At 46.1% G+C, this 19,963-nt stretch overlaps 1 protein-coding gene across 1 annotated transcript; it reads right to left on the bottom strand.

Moving 5' to 3' along the window:
- Positions 1-592: 592 nt before the first annotated feature.
- Positions 593-15,772, bottom strand: LOC311116640 (immunoglobulin superfamily member 8-like). The gene is made up of 9 exons (XM_084191697.1): positions 15,274-15,772; positions 12,817-13,031; positions 11,303-11,468; positions 10,073-10,534; positions 5,586-5,770; positions 4,986-5,247; positions 3,806-4,092; positions 3,388-3,568; positions 593-2,712 (listed from the first exon to the last, which is right to left on the bottom strand). Exons 1-9 carry the CDS (start codon positions 15,326-15,328, stop codon positions 2,585-2,587), a joined length of 1,941 nt encoding a protein of 646 aa, XP_084047823.1. The 5' UTR covers positions 15,329-15,772; the 3' UTR covers positions 593-2,584.
- Positions 15,773-19,963: the final 4,191 nt, after the last annotated feature.

Raw genomic sequence — 19,963 nt, 5'->3', positions numbered from 1 at the left:
TTAGTGCATACATTTTCATACTGGTCCCCCGTGGGAATCGAGTCCAGAGCCATGTTTTTAAAAATAGGTTTGTTGTTGTTTGTAGAGGGTTTCTGAATATTTGTCTCTGGGTTGGTCATTGGATGGTTAGAGATTTATCCATCCAAAGGGAGTCTGGGGCACGTTGTTGGTCATAGTGCACAGAGGGACTCTGTATTTGAGTCCATCTCCGTGTCATAGGCAGGCTACCACGCACACAGCAGAGAAGGAACAATCAATACAAGAAAACACCCTGAACTTGGAAGTCAGCACTTATCCAGGAGACTGCATTACAGAACGCTCAGAGAGAAAGGTGTCCTGCGCAGACATTATTCTCTACCCAGTAGAATAGGGAATCGTGCCAGGTTTGTGCGTGACATTTGTATCTCTGCAGCATCCAAAATGGTTGAATTCCACTTAGCTTAATAGGCCGGTGGTGCGTGTGTTCTCAGTCAATGCTACCAAGGCCTATCACCTGACCCACATGGCTACCCAGAGGAGAGGAGAGCACATCCTACCCTAGTCCCTCAGGGCACAGCTGTTCCACAGGACAACAACACATGGCAACAGTCTTCCCGTTTACTGGATGCGTCGTAAAAATATTCTTTATTTGACCACCAAAAAACACAAATAGCAAAGGAATGATAAAACAAAATGGATCAATCAGGAATCAACCACAAACCACAGCCTAAACGGTTTAAAAAGACTACACTAAGAGAACAGAACAGAACAGCAACACGACTTCACACTGAAACAACAGTCAGTAACTATTCAACAAGTTTGAATGGTTCCAGGGGAAATGGTTTTGGTCTCTTTCCCACAGCCACTGTATGAGTCTGCCAAGCGAGACTAGTTTTGGTCCAAGTGCATTAAGAACAAACAGACAGCCGTTGAATGTTAAAGTCATCCGCTCAGCTCATGGACAAGCACAGCATTTCAAGCAGGGTCTCATCTTATCTTACATTTTAGAAGTAAAAAGAAAAACTAATCTCTCTGGAGTATACAATGACAACACACATAATTCATCTCAGTGCATGGATGCTTACTATCGCACATTATCTCTCTTCATAAATATCTAAAATAGATACAGAAATACCTTTCATTTTATTTATTTTTTTACTCGGTTTAGCGGACTGTCTGGACTGCTTCGTTATGGTTCTTCTCAGCATCATAATATCCCCTGGCCGTGTCCTAACCTGATCCTAGATCTGTTTGTCCCATCCTGACAACGCCCATGTTTGGCACCATAGGTAAACAATAGGAGTTGGCCAAACAGATCTGGGATCAGGCTCATACAAACAATAGCTTTGTTTACTAGTGTAGCCTAGTAATTGACAGTGTTGATTGTATACAAGCAGTGTACTTTAAGGTCCCTGTCCTCATCTAGCTGTCTAGGTATTCAGTGCCTTAAGTGGAATCAAAAAAATATTCTGGTACTCAATTTAATTCGACAGTACTACGGTTTCTATACAGTACTAGTGTTCACTTTGTACCGATAAACACCAGCCCAACTCTAGCACTGGTGGTATTGCTGAGATGGGTTTTCTTTAGACTAAAGGGTCTGTTACTAGTGGCAGTGCTACGCTCCTTCAACATGCATTGCATTAAATCTTAGATCCTATATCACAGTGCTGCCCAACTCCGGTCCTTCATTACCCACAATAGTACATCTTTTCGTTGTGGTCCCAGGCCAAGTACACCTGATTCTACTTGTCAACTAATCATCAAGCCCTTGACTAGTTGAAACAGGTGTTTTTGTCTGATGGTAGTACACAAGGACCGGAGTTGGGAAACACTGATATATAATTTAACAATCATGCCATATGAACCATACACAATATAACAGAAACAACTTTAACGCTAACGTTGTATGAATATATAAACCACCCTGTTGTGAGAGGGTGGTTGCCAAGGAACAGAAATAACAAAAAAAAGGGCTAATCATTCAGTGTCTCTTCTAAGTCAATATTTGTATTGGACCTATTTCAACACTGGACAGCTGAGCATTGTCCATTTCTGACAGTGTTGACACATCAAACACCTAAAGGGCTTTGCACACTACTGAGCCAAACCAAGCTGTTCTGAGCCGGCCTTGTTACACATCCAACACAGTTGTCGGAAAAATGCTGAAAAAGAGCCAGCACAGTTTGGTTGGGGTTGGTATGGAAGTCTTAAAATAGTTAATACATTATCTATGTGGGTTTATATAACAGAAACAAGCTGGATGCAACATATTATGAACAACTGGAAATTGTTTGGTGCCATATGAAACAATCAAACGTCTATATGACCTGAAGGAGCAGTACTGGTAGATTCTTCTCTTGGTCACTGTCCCAGATTAGACAAACACTCTTTGTCACATAGATTATTTACTGTGATCTCCAGTCCCAGGTGTATCCAACACAAGCCTTCACATCTCTACATGGACATCATGTAGGTCTGAGAGTTCCAATTTCTTTCTTTCAAACTTTTTAAAGTCTAACTTCCCACTCATTTTCTTTTTTCCCGCCTTTCTTTGCCTCTTCGTCGATGACCCTTCAGTGAACTTGTCGTGACTTCTTACTTCCTATTTTGGGGAGCGCTGCCTGGCCAATCGCTTCATGAAGCAACAGGTTACCGTGGCGATAATGACCACGCCCACAAACAAGGCAGAGGACATGCCCACAACCAAGGGGATGAGTAGCAGGTCGGCCGCTGCGGAGAGAGAGAGGAGGGAGGAGAGAGAGGAGATAGAGAGAGAGAGAGGGAGGGAGGGAGGGAGGGAGGGAGAGATGAGTTAGTCACGTTTGGAAACGACTAGCTTTCCTCATAAACCGTTTCCTTTACAATTGGGAGTATTAGACAGGATGGCAGTATTAGACAGGATGGCAGTATTAGACAGGATGCCAGTATTAGACAGGATGCCAGTATTATTAATAACAATAATAAGTAATTATTTGTTACCTTTATTTCTTATTTTTTTAGGTATCCTTTCTTAAAACTGCATTGTTGGTTAAGGGCTTGTAAGTAAGCATTTCACTGTAAGGTCTACACCTGTTGTATTCGGCGCATGTGACAAATAAAATTAGATTTGATTTGAATAGACAGGATGCCAGTATTAGACAGGATGCCAGTATTAGACAGGATAGGTTAGCCATGTTTCGAAGGTGACTAACTATGATCCCTAATAACTGTTGGCTAACAGCCTCCAGATGACAGTGAGCGGGAGATTGAAAACAGAGGAGACATACAGACACTTCCTGACTACAATCTGTGATTCACAGAGCCACTCTTTGTATAAGGAACTAATGTTGAGTGTGTCTGCTGCAGGGATTAAATCGCCACTCCCTGTATGTAAAACACCTAGCAGTCACAGACCCAGTGACTCACCTCTGGCGTATAAGTAAACCCTGACAGTCTCTGACTGGGCCCTGGCCCCGGTGTTGTACCATCCTCCATGAGGGTCTTGCCCCCACACCTCAGCCTGGCAGACAAACAGACCCTGGTCCTGGTCCTGGGCAGAAAAGATCCTCAGCCTGTAGGTGCCTGGGGACACCCGGTCCATGCTGACCTGTATGCCAAAAGGACCGCAATGGAAAAAGGTATTTTAGCAGACGCATTTGAGTCTTTTAGCAGACGCACTTCAGTCTTTTAGCAGACGCTGTTATCTAGAGCAATACAGTGCATTCAAATAAGGTAGGTAAGACAATCACATATTAGTCATTACAATTGTGTTCTCTTTGATATACTTTATTGTGTTATCCTTGATAGTATTTTTTTAAACTGCCAAATAAATGTAACCAATCACCTCAGAGCTGCTGTTCTTATAGAGCCTGGACAGGCCCTCATAGGTAAGTGAGGCTAAGACCCTCCCCTTCTCCTCTACTGACGGCTGGTCACCACCCTTCTCTATGACCACGCCCCCTGTTGTAGCCCCACCCTCCTGGGCCGGGAGGACCGCCCTCTGCAGCCATTGGACCTCCACCTGTGCGGGGCCGGTGGTTACCACAGATATGTTGCAGAGCAGGGTGATGGTGTCACCTCTCTTCAGGAGGGGGCCGCGGGGAAGGTTGGCTACTGCTGACACCTTCACCTCTGTAGGGACACAGGGACAGAGAGAGATGGTTGCAATTCAATTAGGTTAAATTAGCATAAAAGTACATCAATTAGGTTAACATAGGTTAAATTCAATTAGGTATTTGGTTGTTAATTCAATCAAACCTGTCATGGCAATGCTCATGTTAATGTAGTACCTCCCGAGTGGCGCAGTGGTCTAAGGCACTGCATCGCAGTGCTAGCTGTGCCACTAGAGATCCTGGTTCGAAACCAGGCTCTGTCGTAGCCGGCCTCGACCGGGAGACCCAAGGGGCGGCGCACAATTGTGGGTTCGACAGGGTTGTGGGTTCGATTCCAATGGGGGGCCAGTATGAAAAAAAATAAAATAATGTATACACTCACTAACTGTAAGTCGCTCTGGATAAGAGCGTCTGCTAAATGACTAAAATGTAAAATGTAAATGTATATTTGTTTACAAACTACTGCCCAGCCTCGTAGTAGGTCAAGTGGTTTTAGGCTCTTAGCTTTACCAGGGCAACTTCCAGAACTCTGACTTGCATTTTACATTTTCGTCATTTAGCAGACGCTCTTATCCAGAGCGACTTACAGTTAGTGAGTGCATACATTTTCATACCGGCCCCCCTGGCCCCCCGTGGGAATCAAACCCACAACCCTGGCGTTGCTAGCGCCATGCTCTACCAACTGAGCTACACGGGACTTAACTTGTAGACAGCCACTGGCTGCAGTCCCCAGGATCCCCCTCTGCCAGAAGGGTGTAATTCTTTGCTGTCAAGTAGATTGAGGGAGTTTTCTCCATTACACCCAATACATCCTTTTAAATCCATGAGGGGGAGTGAACTAGGGCCCAGTTAGTGGGGAGAAGGCAGGGTGGAAAACTAGTCTTTAGGTCTTGTATCTGTCTTTTCTCTTACCTTTGGTCTTGAGGTTGACGGTGACCCCCTCTGACCTCTGTGTGATCGTAGCAGCACTGGAGGGCCCTGGGTTAAGCCTCCCAGCGTAGACGCTCACAGCACAGCGGTACACCCCCGAGTCAGCTGGGTGGGCAGAGAACAACCTGAGAGAGTACCGCCCCTCCACCTCCTTCTCCATGGAACCCCCTCCACCCCGACCTCCCCGGCTGGAGTCGTCCCCCCAGCTCACCACCCCATCTGGGCCGTATCTGGCCACCTCCACCTGGGAGAGGAGAGAGACAGAGATAGAGAAAGACAGAAAGGTTAACCTTAGTCGTGTTTGGAAAAAGACTAGCCAAACAAGCATTATTTACTTTCTGATCCTATATAACTGTTGACCAACAGCCTTCCTGGCTCCAAATAATATGTTTTATCTACAATTGGAAGCATTACATACTATCAACAGCAAATAGCTGAATTATTTGGCACAGTTTACAATTTCATAATTAAAAGGACAACTTCACACAATAATTGGACAACTCTGTAAAGACTCTTTGAATAAAATTCCTTAGTGGGCTAAAAGGAAGATCCTAATAACCAATAACAATAATCAATACAAACCTCCACCCCTCCGCCCGTCAATGCCATGTCCTCGCTGCTCACGGCGCCCCTCCTCATCCACTGGACCAGCAGGCCCGACCGGCCCCCAGGGGCCAAACCAGACACCTCACAGGTCAGAGTGAGAGGGGAGCCTAACTGGAGAGTTACCTCACCTCGCGGAGTGGACGTTACAGTCAGGGAGTCAGCTGGAAGGAGGAGGGAGAGGAGGGGGTAAAGGAGGAGGAAGAGGAGGGAGAGGAGGGGGTAAAGGAGGAGAAAGAGGAGGGGGTAAAGGAGGAGAAAGAGGAGGGGGTAAAGGAGGAGGTGGAGGAGGGGGAAAGGAGGAGGAGGAAGAGGAGGGGGTAATGGAGGAGGAGGGAGAGGAGGAATAAAGGAGGAGGAGGAAGAGGAGGGGGTAATGGAGGAGAAGGGAGAGGAGGGGGTAAAGGAGGAGAAGGAAGAGGAGGGAGAGGAGGGGGTAAAGGAGGAGGAACAGGAGGGAGAGGAAGGGGGTAAAGGAGGAGGAACAGGAGGGATAGGAGGGGGTAAAGGAGGAGGAACAGGAGGGAGAGGAGGGGGTAAAGGAGGAGGAACAGGAGGGAGAGGAAGGGGGTAAAGGAGGAGGAACAGGAGGGAGAGGAGGGGGTAAAGGAGGAGGAAGAGGAGGAGGGAGAGGAGGGGGTAAAGGAGGAGGAACAGGAGGGAGAGGAAGGGGTAAAGGAGGAAGAGGAGGGTGAGGAGGGGGTAAAGGAGGAGGAAGAGGAGGGAGAGGAGGGGGTAAAGGAGGAGGAAGAGGAGGAGGGAGAGGAGGGGGTAAAGGAGGAGGAAGAGGAGGGAGAGGAGGGGGTAAAGGAGGAGGAGGAAGAGGAGGGGGTAAAGGAGGGAGAGGAGGGCAAGAGAAACAAAAAGTGCATGATTTAATTAAGGAATTAAATGTGTTCGCTCTGCATTCAAACTAACTTCATTTGTTAATTGTCACTGTTAATAAAGGTTTATTTCCATATAGCAAGTTCTCCCACTGAAGGAGGGGGCGGCAGGTAGCTTAGTGGTTAAGAGCGTTGTGCCAGTAACCGAAAGGTCGCTGGTTCTAATCCCAGAGCCGACTAGGTGAAAAATCTGTCGATGTGCCCTTGAGCAAGGCACTTAACCCTAAATTGCTCTGGATAAGAGCGTCTGCTAAATGACTAAGAAAAAAAAAAGATATATATATATATATAGTTGAAAGCATCTCAAAATTCCTCCTAAAAGAGGATACTTGTAAGTAAGCTCTCGTCTATAAACAATACACTCTGAAAACTATGTTAGCTATTTCATGAAATGCTTCAATTGCGTTTATTCTATAAGTCTACTCTTAACGATGAATGAGTGCATTCTGTAATCTGCCCTAGACAAAAGGAGAAGGGCTTTTGTCTAACAGACTATGGAGAATATAATGGAATCAAGTAGAGCATTGTCTGGCTGATACAATACCAACACATAGACCTACAGTGAGGAACTAGAATACTTCAACATCTGCTACAATGCAACTTTATTAGCGCAACTGTTACATTGCAATTGTGCTCTGCTCTAGCCCCACACACCACAGCTCTAAAACACACACATATTGAGAAGAGTACAGGGTCAGCCACAGCACAGCGCCCCTGAAGCTAATGTCTCTGTTTCCCATTGTTCTAGAATGCCAGTGATGATGATGATGATGATGATGTCATGCACTGACTGCACTGGATAGGCCTACAGCACTCAGACAAGGCCTACTGGGGTGCTAATGGAATCTGTGGCCAAACTAGTAACAGCATCCATTGCATTACATTTTAGTCATTTAGCAGATGCTCTTATTTAGAGCCACGCACAGACAGTGTCCTAACATCTCTTTTCTCTGAACAACCCCCCCACACTCCACAGACAGACAGTGTCCTAACATCTCTTTTCTCTGAACAACCCCCCCACACTCCACAGACAGACAGTGTCCTAACATCTCTTTTCTCTGAACAACCCCCCCAAACTCCACAGACAGACAGTGTCCTAACATCTCTTTTCTCTGAACAACCCCCCCACACTCCACAGACAGACAGTGTCCTAACATCTCTTTTCTCTGAACAACCCCCCACACTCCACAGACAGACCAGTGTCCTAACATCTCTTTTCTCTGAACAACCCCCACACTCCACAGACAGACCAGTGTCCTAACATCTCTTTTCTCTGAACAACCCCCACACTCCACAGACAGACAATGTCCTAACATCTCTTTTCTCTGAACAACCCCCACACTCCACAGACAGACAGTGTCCTAACATCTCTTTTCTCTGAACAACCCCCCACACTCCACAGACAGACCAGTGTCCTAACATCTCTTTTCTCTGAACAACCCCCCCACACTCCACAGACAGACCAGTGTCCTAACATCTCTTTTCTCTGAACAACCCCCCACACTCCACAGACAGACCAGTGTCCTAACATCTCTTTTCTCTGAACAACCCCCACACTCCACAGACAGACAGTGTCCTAACATCTCTTTTCTCTGAACAACCCCCACACTCCACAGACAGACAGTGTCCTAACATCTCTTTTCTCTGAACAACCCCCCACACTCCACAGACAGACAGTGTCCTAACATCTCTTTTCTCTGAACAACCCCCCACACTCCACAGACAGACAGTGTCCTAACATCTCTTTTCTCTGAACAACCCCCACACTCCACAGACAGACAGTGTCCTAACATCTCTTTTCTCTGAACAACCCCCACACTCCACAGACAGACAGTGTCCTAACATCTCTTTTCTCTTTTCTTCAAGAGAGCGAGAGTTGCACCCCTTCTCAAAAAACCAACACTCTATCCCACTGATGTCAACAACTACAGACCAGTATCCCTTCTTTCTTTTCTTTCCAAAACTATTGAGCGTGCCGTCTTTAGCCAACTCTCTTGCTATCTCTCTCAGAATGACCTTCTTGATCCAAACCAGTCAGGTTTCAGGACTGGTCATTCAACTGAGACTGCTCTTCTCTGTGTCACGGAGGCTCTCGACACTGCTAAAGCTAACTCTCTCTCCTCTGCTCTTGTCCTTCTAGACCTGTCTGCTGCCTTTGATACTGTGAACCATCAGATCCTCCTCTCCACCCTCTCCGAGCTGGGCATCTCTGGCGCGGCTCACTCCTGGATTGCGTCCTACCTGACCGGTCGCTCCTACCAAGTGGCGTGGCGAGAAGCTGTCTCCGCACCACGTGCTCTCACCACTGGTGTCCCCCAGGGCTCAGTTCTAGGCCCTCTCCTATTCTCCCTATACACCAAGTCACTTGGCTCTGTCATATCCTCACATGGCCTCTCCTATCATTGCTACGCTGACGATACACAACTAATCTTCTCCTTTCCCCCTTCTGATAACCAGGTGGCGAATCGCATCTCTGCATGTCTGGCAGACATATCAGTATGGATGACGGATCACCACCTCAAGCTGAACCCTGGCAAGACGGAGCTGCTCTTCCTCCCGGGGAAGGACTGCCCGTTCCATGATCTCGCCATCACGGTTGACAACTCCGTTGTGTCCTCCTCCCAGAGTGCGAAGAGCCTTGGCGTGACCCTGGACAACACCCTGTCGTTCTCCGCTAACATCAAGGCGGTGACCCGATCCTGCAGGTTCATGCTCTACAACATTCGGAGAGTACGACCCTGCCTTACACAGGAAGCGGCACAGGTCCTAATCCAGGCACTTGTCATCTCCCGTCTGGATTACTGCAACTCGCTGTTGGCTGGCCTCCCTGCCTGTGCCATTAAACCCCTACAACTCATCCAGAATGCCGCAGCCCGTCTGGTGTTCAACCTTCCCAAGTTCTCTCACGTCACCCCCCTCCTCCGCACACTCCACTGGCTTCCAGTTGAAGCTCGCATCCGTTACAAGACCATGGTGCTTGCCTATGGAGCAGTGAGGGGAACGGCACCTCCGTACCTTCGGGCTCTGATCAGTCCCTACACCCAAACGAGGGCATTGCGTTCATCCACCTCTGGCCTGCTGGCTCCCCTTCCTCTGCGGAAGCATAGTTCCCGCTCAGCCCAGTCAAAACTGTTCGCTGCTCTGGCACCCCAATGGTGGAACAAGCTCCCTCACGACGCCAGGACAGCGGAGTCACTCACCACCTTCCGGAGACATTTGAAACCCCACCTCTTTAAAGAATACCTGGGATAGGATAAAGTAATCCTTCCACCCCCCCCCAAAAAAAAAATAATAATAATAATAATTGTAAAGTGGTTATCCCACTGGCTATAGGGTGAATGCACCAATTTGTAAGTCGCTCTGGATAAGAGCGTCTGCTAAATGACGTAAATGTGCCCTTGAGCAAGGCACTTAACCCTAATTGCTCCTGTAAGTCGCTCTGGATAAGAGCGTCTGGTAAATGACTAAAATGTAATGTAAATGTTCTCTGAACAACCCCCCACACTCCACAGACAGACAGTGTCCTAACATCTCTTTTCTCTGAACAACCCCCTCACACTCCACAGACAGACAGTGACGTACCTAGTGGTTGAACCGTGAGGTTGCCAATCTCCAGGGTCCTCTGAGCGATCTTCTGCCACGCTCCATCAGGGTCCAGGATCCACTGTGACGCCTCACAGAAGTAGGCCCCTGAGTCCTCCGGGGCCACGGCACTCACCCTCATCACATAGACATCTCTCCCTCCATCTCCACTCTTCTTCACCAGCGTTATCTCTCCATCATCATATCTCTTCTGGTAGGACTCCCCTCGGCCAGGAGTCAGGCCCAGTTCTTTATCGATAGCTATGATTTCTCTCGGTGTCCCTGAGCTTGACCCCGACCCGGTCCCGCTACCACCGCCACGCACGCCGAATGTGATGGACAGGTGGGTGTGCTGTTTTGATTGGACGCCGGCGGAGCAGGTGAGAGTTATCTCCGCCCCCTCTGGCACAGGTTGGCCAGTTAGAGAGCGGGAGTAGCTAATCAGGAGAGTGTCTGGGATCACTGGAGAGAGAGAGAGAGAGAGAGAGAGAGAGAGAGAGAGAGAGATAGACATACAGAGAGAGAGAGAGAGAGAGAGAGAGAGAGAGAGAGAGAGAGAGAGAGAGAGAGAGAGAGAGAGAGACAGAGAGACAGAGAGACAGAGAGAGAGAGAGAGAGACAGAGAGAGAGAGAGAGACAGAGACAGAGAGAGAGAGAGAGACAGAGACAGAGAGAGAGAGAGAGAGAGAGAGAGAGAGACATACAGAGAGAGAGCGAGAGGTTAGTTATATACTAAATTGAATTCATGTTAGATTTTTGCTATAGCAAAGGATGTATAGAGGTTAGGGTCACTCAGAGGAACACTGCTTCGGTGACAGATCATAAGTACGTTATCATTTGCTGGGGAAAGGTCATAGTAGATTGTAGATAAGAATAGAATTTCTATGCAAAAATGATTTTTACAATTGTGCAAAAATGTAATTACAAGTAATAAAGAATAGCGTAGACCTAAATCAGTAAAGATAGAGTGGAAAAGTATGGGACCAGTGCCAATCAGATGTGTGATAGAACAAGGCAGGACACATTCTCAACCAAGCTGTCAGAGAGAGAACAAAGTCCACAAGATAACACAGACTGCCTAAACCAGTTCCTAACCAGGAACCAGGAAGAGGAGGGCAGAAAGGCAGTGCTGATCCAGGATCAGGTCCTCCCTGTCCACAGGAAAAACGGATCCAGATTCAGCACTCCTCTTCTGGGACGCTTTGTGAATACAGGCCCACGCCTACCAACCTTTGACGGCGACCAAGGCACTGTAGTTGCCTTGGTACTTGGAGTCTGTGCTGGGTGTGTAACACTCGTATCGACCCTGGTCATCTGCGCGTAGCCTCTGGAACACCAGCCTGGCCTTGTCCCCCGAGTCCCTCTCCACCCTCACGTCCCCGGACCTCACCCGCGCCTGGAAGGACAGAAAGAGTTAGATTAGGGCTGCACGATATGGCCAATAATCTAATTACAATATTTAATCCAAATATTGCGATTATGATTTTTGAACTGTACACTTGGAACTGTTGGAATCATTGAAATAATTAGTATTCCAATTCTATGGTTGATGTTGGCATGACAACCAATGACAAAGACAGGTACAGTAGATGTTGTTGTGACAGGAACCAAAGTGTTGGTCAGAGTTTACCAAGGGACCCTTATTGCATGCGAATGTTACATTCATGGTGTTTTTTTAAAGGATTTTGCAAACATCAATTTCGATTAATTGTGCAGCCCTAAGTTAGAATAATCGATTAGTCAAAATAAACACATTTAAGAGATATTTTCCATTGGTGAACAGAGATGTGAGTAATGTTTTTTTTGTAATGTTTTTATTATTTTTTTTGTGTGTAATTTCCCCCCCTTTTTCTCCCCAATTTCGTGATTACGATCTTGTCTCATCGCTGCAACTCCCCAAAGGGCTCGGGACAGGCGAAGGTCGAGTCATGCGTCCTCCAAAACATGATCTTCTTAACCGCGGTTTGGCGGATCATGCTTTGGAGGATGCATGACTCGACCTTCGCCTGTCCCGAGCCCTTTGGGGAGTTGCAGCGATGAGACAAGATCGTAATTCAAACCGCGCTTCTCTGGTCCTCTGTAGCTCAGCTGGTAGAGCACGGCGCTTGTAACGCCAAGGTAGTGGGTTCGATCCCCGGGACCACCCATACACAAAAAATGTATGCACGCACGACTGTAAGTCGCTTTGGATAAAAGCGTCTGCTAAATGGCATATTATTATATTATTAACACCCGCTCACTTAACCCGGAAGCCAGCCACACCAATGTGTCGGAGGAAACACTGTTCAACTTACAACCAAGGTCAGCCTGCAGGCGCCCGACCCGCGATGAGCCAAGTAAAGCCCCCCCGGCCAAACCCTCCCCTCACCCGGACGACGCTGGGCCAATTGTGTGCCTCCCTATGGGACTCCCGGTCACGGCCGGTAATGACACAGGGATCGAACCCCAGGCTGTAGTGACGCCGCAACACTGCGATGCAGCGCCTTAGACCACTGTGCCACTCGGGAGGCCCAGAGATGTGAGTTTAAATAAACTCATGTACAGCTAAAAGTTACCCCCAATAGATAAGTAAGCATACAGTACATAGCTAGTATACATGCATGCCCACCTGTCACTGTACTTTGATGGAAAACTCAGATTTATTCGTTTAAAATGAACATAGATGGCTTGCAACTAGGACCAACTAGTCCTAACCATCTAGGCCTAATTCATTATGAAAAAGCCTGCATTGAACTCCTCCCTACCTGGAAGGGTGCGTAAGGAAACCCGGGGTCCCTGGTGGAGATCACACCCATCTGTCTCCCCTGGGAGTCCTCCCTGTACAGGTACCACTCAAAGTCCTGCGTTCGGGAACCCTCGTAGCCTGATACAGCACAGGGGATGGAGAGGGGGAACCCTGCCACGCGGTATAGGGGTCCGGAGGGAAGGGTTACCTCGCGACACAGGGCGTACTGGAACACTGGAGGAGAGAGAAACAGGGGGGAAAGAGAGATGGGGAGAGAAAGAGAGAGAGAGGGGCAGAGAGAGAGAGAGAGAGAGAGAGAGAGAGAGAGAGAGAGAGAGAGAGAGAGAGAGAGAGAGAGAGAGAGAGAGAGAGAGAGAGAGAGAGCGAGAGAGAGAGAGAGAGAGAGAGAGAAAGGGGCACAGAGAGAGAAAGGGGCACAGAGAGAGAGAGGGGCACAGAGAGAGAGAGGCACAGAGAGAGAGAGGGGGGCACAGAGAGGGAGAGGAGCACAGAGAGGGAGAGGGGCACAGAGAGGGAGAGGGGCAGAGAAAGGGGCACAGAGAGAGAGAGGGGCCCAGAGAGAGAGGGGGGCACAGAGAGAGAGAGGGGCACAGAGAGAGAGAGGGGCACAGAGAGAGAGGGGCCCAGAGAGAGAGAGGGGCACAGAGAGAGAGAGGGGCACAGAGAGAGAGAGGGGCCCAGAGAGAGAGAGGGGCACAGAGAGGGAGAGGGGCAGAGAAAGGGGCACAGAGAGAGAGAGGGGCCCAGAGAGAGAGGGGGGCACAGAGAGAGAGAGGGGCACAGAGAGAGAGAGGGGCACAGAGAGAGAGAGGGGCACAGAGAGAGAGAGGGGCACAGAGAGAGAGAGGGGCACAGAGAGGGAGGGAAGGGAATATATGTCAGTCACGCTGTGTAGGTCTGTTATGTTCAGTGACACACCACCAGTCAATACACTGACAGACTGGCTGAACCAATATGTAGGCTATTGTACAGAAGATCAATATGTTACTTAGCCCATTATAGAAAGATGGAATTTGATCTCGTTTCAGGCATGGTTACATTTGTTTTCTTCATTGGCTTAAACACATCACATAATTGCACAATAAAATCATAGTATTATTTATTTCACAGCACAAGACTTCATATCCTGTCATGTCAATATACTTCCTCTGACCTCTCCAAAAGATGTATATTTCTAATCTACAATGATAACGTTCTTTAGTTCCAGTTACTGACTAGTCTAAAACTAGAAACTTCCATGTAGACACTTTCAATTCCCTAAAACGATTCTAATATATTACATGTGTGGTGTAATGCAGACACGGAAACGTCCCTGTTTGATGATGAAACACATACTTCCAGAGTGAGATACTGAAACTCTGGAAGCAACCCTGACACGTAGCCTCGATCTCCTAAAGGAGATCCTGACGTAGTGAGGTGACATAGTGAGGTAACCTGCACAGGTACGCAGAACGTTGGGGGTCGATTGGAAAACGCCCTTCTCACGCTGCCCAAATTATCCACCAGCTGATCCAGAATAACTAGAAATACAGGTGCAGGGGTGTTTCAACACAGGCCTGGGTACCTGTCAGAGCCTGTCGCTAACACTAGGTGCAGGCTCTAGTGCAGGCTAACAGACATGACAAAGGCGTGAATTAAATAGCAGGCCTAGAGATAATGAGCTGGTAGAGAGACTGGTACAGAGAACAGGGCTTAAGAGGGATCAGGATATCTAATTAAGGCTGTAAGACTGATAGGGCTGGTCTGGAGCAGAGACTGACTGTATGTGTTGGGACTGAGGTGCAGTCACTTCCCCCAGTTCTGTCTGTCTACATATAGGCCTAATACAGTGTGTCTGTATTCAGCCTGGGAGCACAGTAGGCTATAATATGGCCAGGAGATGGATGCATGGAATGGTCACAGCCAGCACTATCTGTGAGTCTGTCTGTACGTATGTCTGTCTGTACGTCTGTATTCAGCCTGGGTAGTACAGTAGATTAAAAATATGTCATCAAATGATTATGTTATTCTGTGAGAGCCATCTCAGCTCATGTTTCATTTGTAGATGTAATTCCCTTGCTGAGAGAGAGAGAACGAGAGAACGAGAGAGAGAGAGAGAGAGAGAGAGAGAGAGAGAGAGAGAGAGAGAGAGAGAGAGAGCGAGAGAGAGACTAGTGCAATAGGAGACTGGGCGGTAAGTGCATCACCACTAATAAATGTCCGGCTTAGAGCGAGTTGTAGAAAAAAACACCCTCTACATGTCAGATGACGAACACAGATCTCTTCGAATGCTCTTTACTGATATCCAATGCATGCAATAATACGATAATTAAATCAGACCATATGCCAGGCTGCGATGGGACAACATGTTACCTCACCAATTGACAGATGGCACACGGTTTAAGGGCATGTTGTATGAAACATTAGCAGGTAGGCATAGTAGCTAGGTTAGACAGCGTTCTGAGAAATGACTCACCCCATTGTAAACAGATGAGAACTGCTGTCCATCGCCACGAAGCCATCATCATCATTCGTCCCGACGCCCCGCTGCAGATGGATTATGTCGATTCAGATTCCTCTGCTTGTCTCTGTGGTTGTCTCGGGATACATTCTCTCTCTCTCTCTCGTTCAGTTCAATCAATGAGACATCAACATCAATGTAACGTTGTATCCACATGACATGACATATGGAAGGTTGAAATATCCGATAGGCTACAATGCCATGTTGATTTAGTAGTCCCGATGTCTAACTAGCTAGCCAACCACTCAAGCTAACAATATTAATCCGCTGTAGCTATTACCGCTTTAATTATTTATCTTGCGTTAGAATGTCGTCTCTGTAATCCAGAATAGCCTAAATAATATTTCGCACACGTAATGACCAATTCATTTTTTCTCTAGCTAAATATTTGCCTGAGCACCCTTTTCCATGCAAACATGCTGTCCGAATTCAATCGTAGTTGGTATCACAGGGGGAGAGGGAGTGGGAGGGGGGGGACTCCGTAGCGTAGGAAGGGAGGGGTTTCTGGCAAGGAAAACCATCAAATAGAAGGCAGCGAATCATTGGCCGTGAAACAATAGATGGCATTCTAAGCCAATGAAAACTGAATGCGCTGAAATTGGTTAAACCAATCAGCTCGTCCATATAGCTCCGAATCCGCGCCAGAATCTAGGGCGGCCCCGCCTCCCCTGTCCACTGTTTTGTATGCAACATAGAGAATGATAGAGAAAGCATCCCTATATAGTTCCGATTATGGCGTCTGTGAGCCCACGTGCAGAGCCGCTGAGGCAATCTCCATTTTGAAGTAGTCCATATATCTTCACAAGCCTCCAACAGGGTCATCAAGATGAATCAGCAATAAAGCTGGAAGTCCCACGCAGTTGACTACATTAAAATGGTGGAAGCCACGCAGTTGACTACATTATAATGTTGGAAGCCACGCAGTTGACTACATTAAAATGGTGGAAGCCCTCAGTGGCGCTGGCCACGCTAAAACTGTATTTTGGCCACTAGACGCCACTATCATTCTCTATGGAATGCAATGACCGATATATCCTGCCCAATGCATTATTTCTGTAAGAAAAACACAATTGTTCCAATCATTATGGGAGAAACAGGCTAGACACAGACGGTGTCCCAACCTACAAGGATGTTGCCTTTTAAGGCAGAATGTTAAAATCGGCCTCTCCCATTCCAAAAAATTATTACTAATTAATAATAATGCCATTTAGCAGACGCTTTTATCCAAAGCGACTTACAGTCATGCATGCATACATTTATGGGTGGTCCCGGGGATCGAACCCACTACCCTGGCGTTACAAGCACCGTGCTCTACCAGCTGAGCTACAGAGGACCACATTGTAGGCGTATGCCTATAGATAACTAATTGATGCCTATAGATCAGTGGAGGCTGCTGAGGGGAGGATGGCTCATAATAATGGCCGGAACAGAGCAAATGGAAACCATGTGTTTGATAATAATAATATAATATGCCATTTAGCAGACGCTTTTATCCAAAGCTACTTACAGTCATGTGTGCATACATTTTTACGTATGGGTGGTCCCGGGGATCGAACCCACTACCCTGGCGTTACAAGCGCCATGCTCTACCAATAGAGCTACAGAGGACCACATGTATTTGATACCATTCCACTGATTCTGCTCCAGTCCTTACCACTAGCCCGTTCTCCCCAATTAAGGAGCTACCAACCTCCAGTGCTATAGATTACTAATTGTAGGCCTATGCCTATAGACCACTAAGTATTGCAGACTTGTTTCCAGCACAAACCATTCTGAGCAACAGAAACCAGTTCCAGAGACACATACTGCAATGGCTCACTCAACAGCTCTGAAATGATACCTGCACAGTGACATCACGTGTGGCCATGAGCAAACTACGATAAGAGGAATAAGATATATCGAGTTTGTTTATACTAGACTACCCTTGGGAGGACAGTTCCACTATTAAATACACCCGCTAGATGGCGACATTAGCTTCAAATGATTAAACAGTAGCTTCTGCTTGCTTCTGCGCTTCCACTGTGGTCTGAAAGGACTCCTCTGCTCTCTCTGTCCCAGAGCAGCAGAGCTGAAGTCATCAGAGCTCACTCCGTTAACTGACAGACAGTGCCCATAGCCCTGTGGCCCCTGTATGTCCCCCTGTATGTCCCCCATGTCTAGATGGAAACAGACACAGCAGGACCATGGCTATAGTGGTGGTGATGACTTCACAATGTGTCTCCGGGGTCCGGTGGCTTGGTTATGGCGATTCACTCTGTAGAGAGGGGAAGTCGTTATGGGGTATTCTGGGTAAGGCTTGCTGCTTGGATTTGACTGCGCAACTTCAGCAGTAGCATACATCACCCACTGGGCACATACTGGTTGAATCAACATTGTTTCCATGTCATTTAAAAGAAATTACGTTAAACCCCCTTGGAATAGATATTGAATTTACTTCTGTGCCCACTGGGCTGTGACCTGTACAGCAATAACGGGTTAGTTGGGCACAGTAACCCGGTCTGAAAAGTACTGGCCTCGGGCTAGCAAGCTAGATTCATTTCCATCCCTGGGTGTATAGCAGTAGTAATACTATAGTAGTTGTAGTAGTAGTAATACCATAGTAGTAGTTGTAGTACCATAGTAATAGTAGTACCATAGCTGTAGTAATACCATAGTAGTAGTAATAGTAGTAGTAGTAGCAGTACCATACTAGTAGTAGTAGTAGTAGTAGTAGTACCATAGTTGTAATAGTAAAATAGTAGTAGTAATACCATAGTAGTAGTAATACCATAGTAGTAGTACTATAGTAGTAGTAGTAGTAATACCATAATAGTAGCAATACCATAGTACTAGTAGAAGTACCATAGTAATAGTAGTACCATAGCTGTAGTAGTAGTAGTAGTAGTAGTAGTAATAATAGTAGTAGTAGTAGTATTATTAGTAGTAGTAGCAGTACCATACTAGTAGTAGTAATACCATAGAAGTAGTAATACCATAGCAGTAGTAATACCATATTAGTAGTAATACCATAGTAGTAGTAATACCACAGTAGTAGTAGTAATACCATAATAGTACTAGTATCATAGCAGTAACAATACCATTGTAGTAGTAATACCATAGTAGTAGTAATACCATATTAGTAGTAATACCATAGTAAAAGTAATACCATAGTAGTAGTAGTAGTAATACCATAATAGTACTAGTATCATAGCAGTAACAATACCATTGTAGTAGTAATACCATTGTTGTAATACCATAGTAATAGTAACATAGCAGTAGTAATACCATAGTAGTAGTAAAACCTTAGTAGTAATAATACCATAGTAGTAGTAATACCATATTAGTAGCAGTAATAGTAGTAGTAGTAGTAGTAGTAGTAATAATACCATAGCAGTAGTAATACCATAGTAGTAATAATACCATAGTAGTAGTAATACCATAGTAGTGGTAGTAGTAGTAATAGCAGTAGTAATAGTAGTAGTAGTAGTAGTAGTAGTAGTAGTAGTAGTAGTAGTAGTAGTAGTAGTAGTAGTAGTAGTATTAGTAGCAGTACCATAGTAGCATTAGTACCATAGTAGTAGTAATACCATAGTAGTAGTAATAGCAGTAGTGGTAGTACCATAGTAGTAGTAGCACCATAGTAGCAGTAGTACCATAGTAGAAGTAATACCATAGCAGCAGTAGTAGTAGTAATAGTAGCAGTAGTAGTAGTACCTTAGTATTATTAGTACCATAGTAGTATTAGTACCATAGTAGTAGTAGTAGTAGTAGTAGTAGTAGTACCATAGTGGTAGTAGTAGTAGTACCGTAGTGGTAGTAGTAGTAGTACCGTAGTGGTAGTAGTAGTAGTACCGTAGTGGTAGTAGTAGTAGTAGTAGTACCATAGTGGTAGTAGTAGTAGTACCGTAGTGTAGTAGTACCATAGTAGCAGTAATACCATAGATGTAGTATAATAGCAGAAGTAATACCATGGTAGTGGTAATACCATAGCAGTAGAACTACCATAGCAGTAGTAATACCATAGTAGTAGTAGTATCATAGTAGTAGTAGTAGTAGTACCATAGCAGTAGTAATACCATAGTAGTAGTAATACCATAGCAGTAGTAATACCATATTAGTAGGAATGCCATATTAGTAGTAATACCATAGTAGTAGTAATACCATAGTAGTAGTAGTAGTAATACCATAATAGTACTAGTATCATAGCAGTAACAATACCATTGTAGTAGTAATAGTCAGTTTTACGAGGGCATGTTTGGCAGCATGAGTGAAGGAGGCTTTGTTGCGAAATAGGAAGCCGATTCTAGATTTAACTTTGGATTGGAGATGCTTAATGTGAGTCTGGAAGGAGAGTTTACGGTCTAACCAGACACCTACGTATTTGTAGTTTTCCACATATTCTAAGTCAGACCCGCCGAGAGTAGTGATTCTAGTCGGGCAGGCGGGTGCAAGCAGCGTTCGATTGAAGAGCATACATTTAGTTTTACTACTACTACTACTACGGAAGGAGTGTTGTATGGCATTGAAGCTCGTTTGGAGGTTTGTTAACACAGTGTCCAATGAAGGGCCAGATGTATACAAAATGGTGTCGTCTGCATAGAGGTGAATCTGAGAGTCACCAGCAGCAAGAGCGACATCAATGATATACACAAAGAATAGAGTCGGC

This window comes from Coregonus lavaretus (assembly GCF_964263955.1).
Source record: "Coregonus lavaretus genome assembly, contig: HAP1_SCAFFOLD_1952, whole genome shotgun sequence".
In the NCBI taxonomy this organism is placed as follows: domain Eukaryota; kingdom Metazoa; phylum Chordata; class Actinopteri; order Salmoniformes; family Salmonidae; genus Coregonus; species Coregonus lavaretus.
The sequence above is the reverse complement of the archived record's forward strand: the minus strand, read 5'-3'. Positions and strand labels throughout refer to the sequence as shown.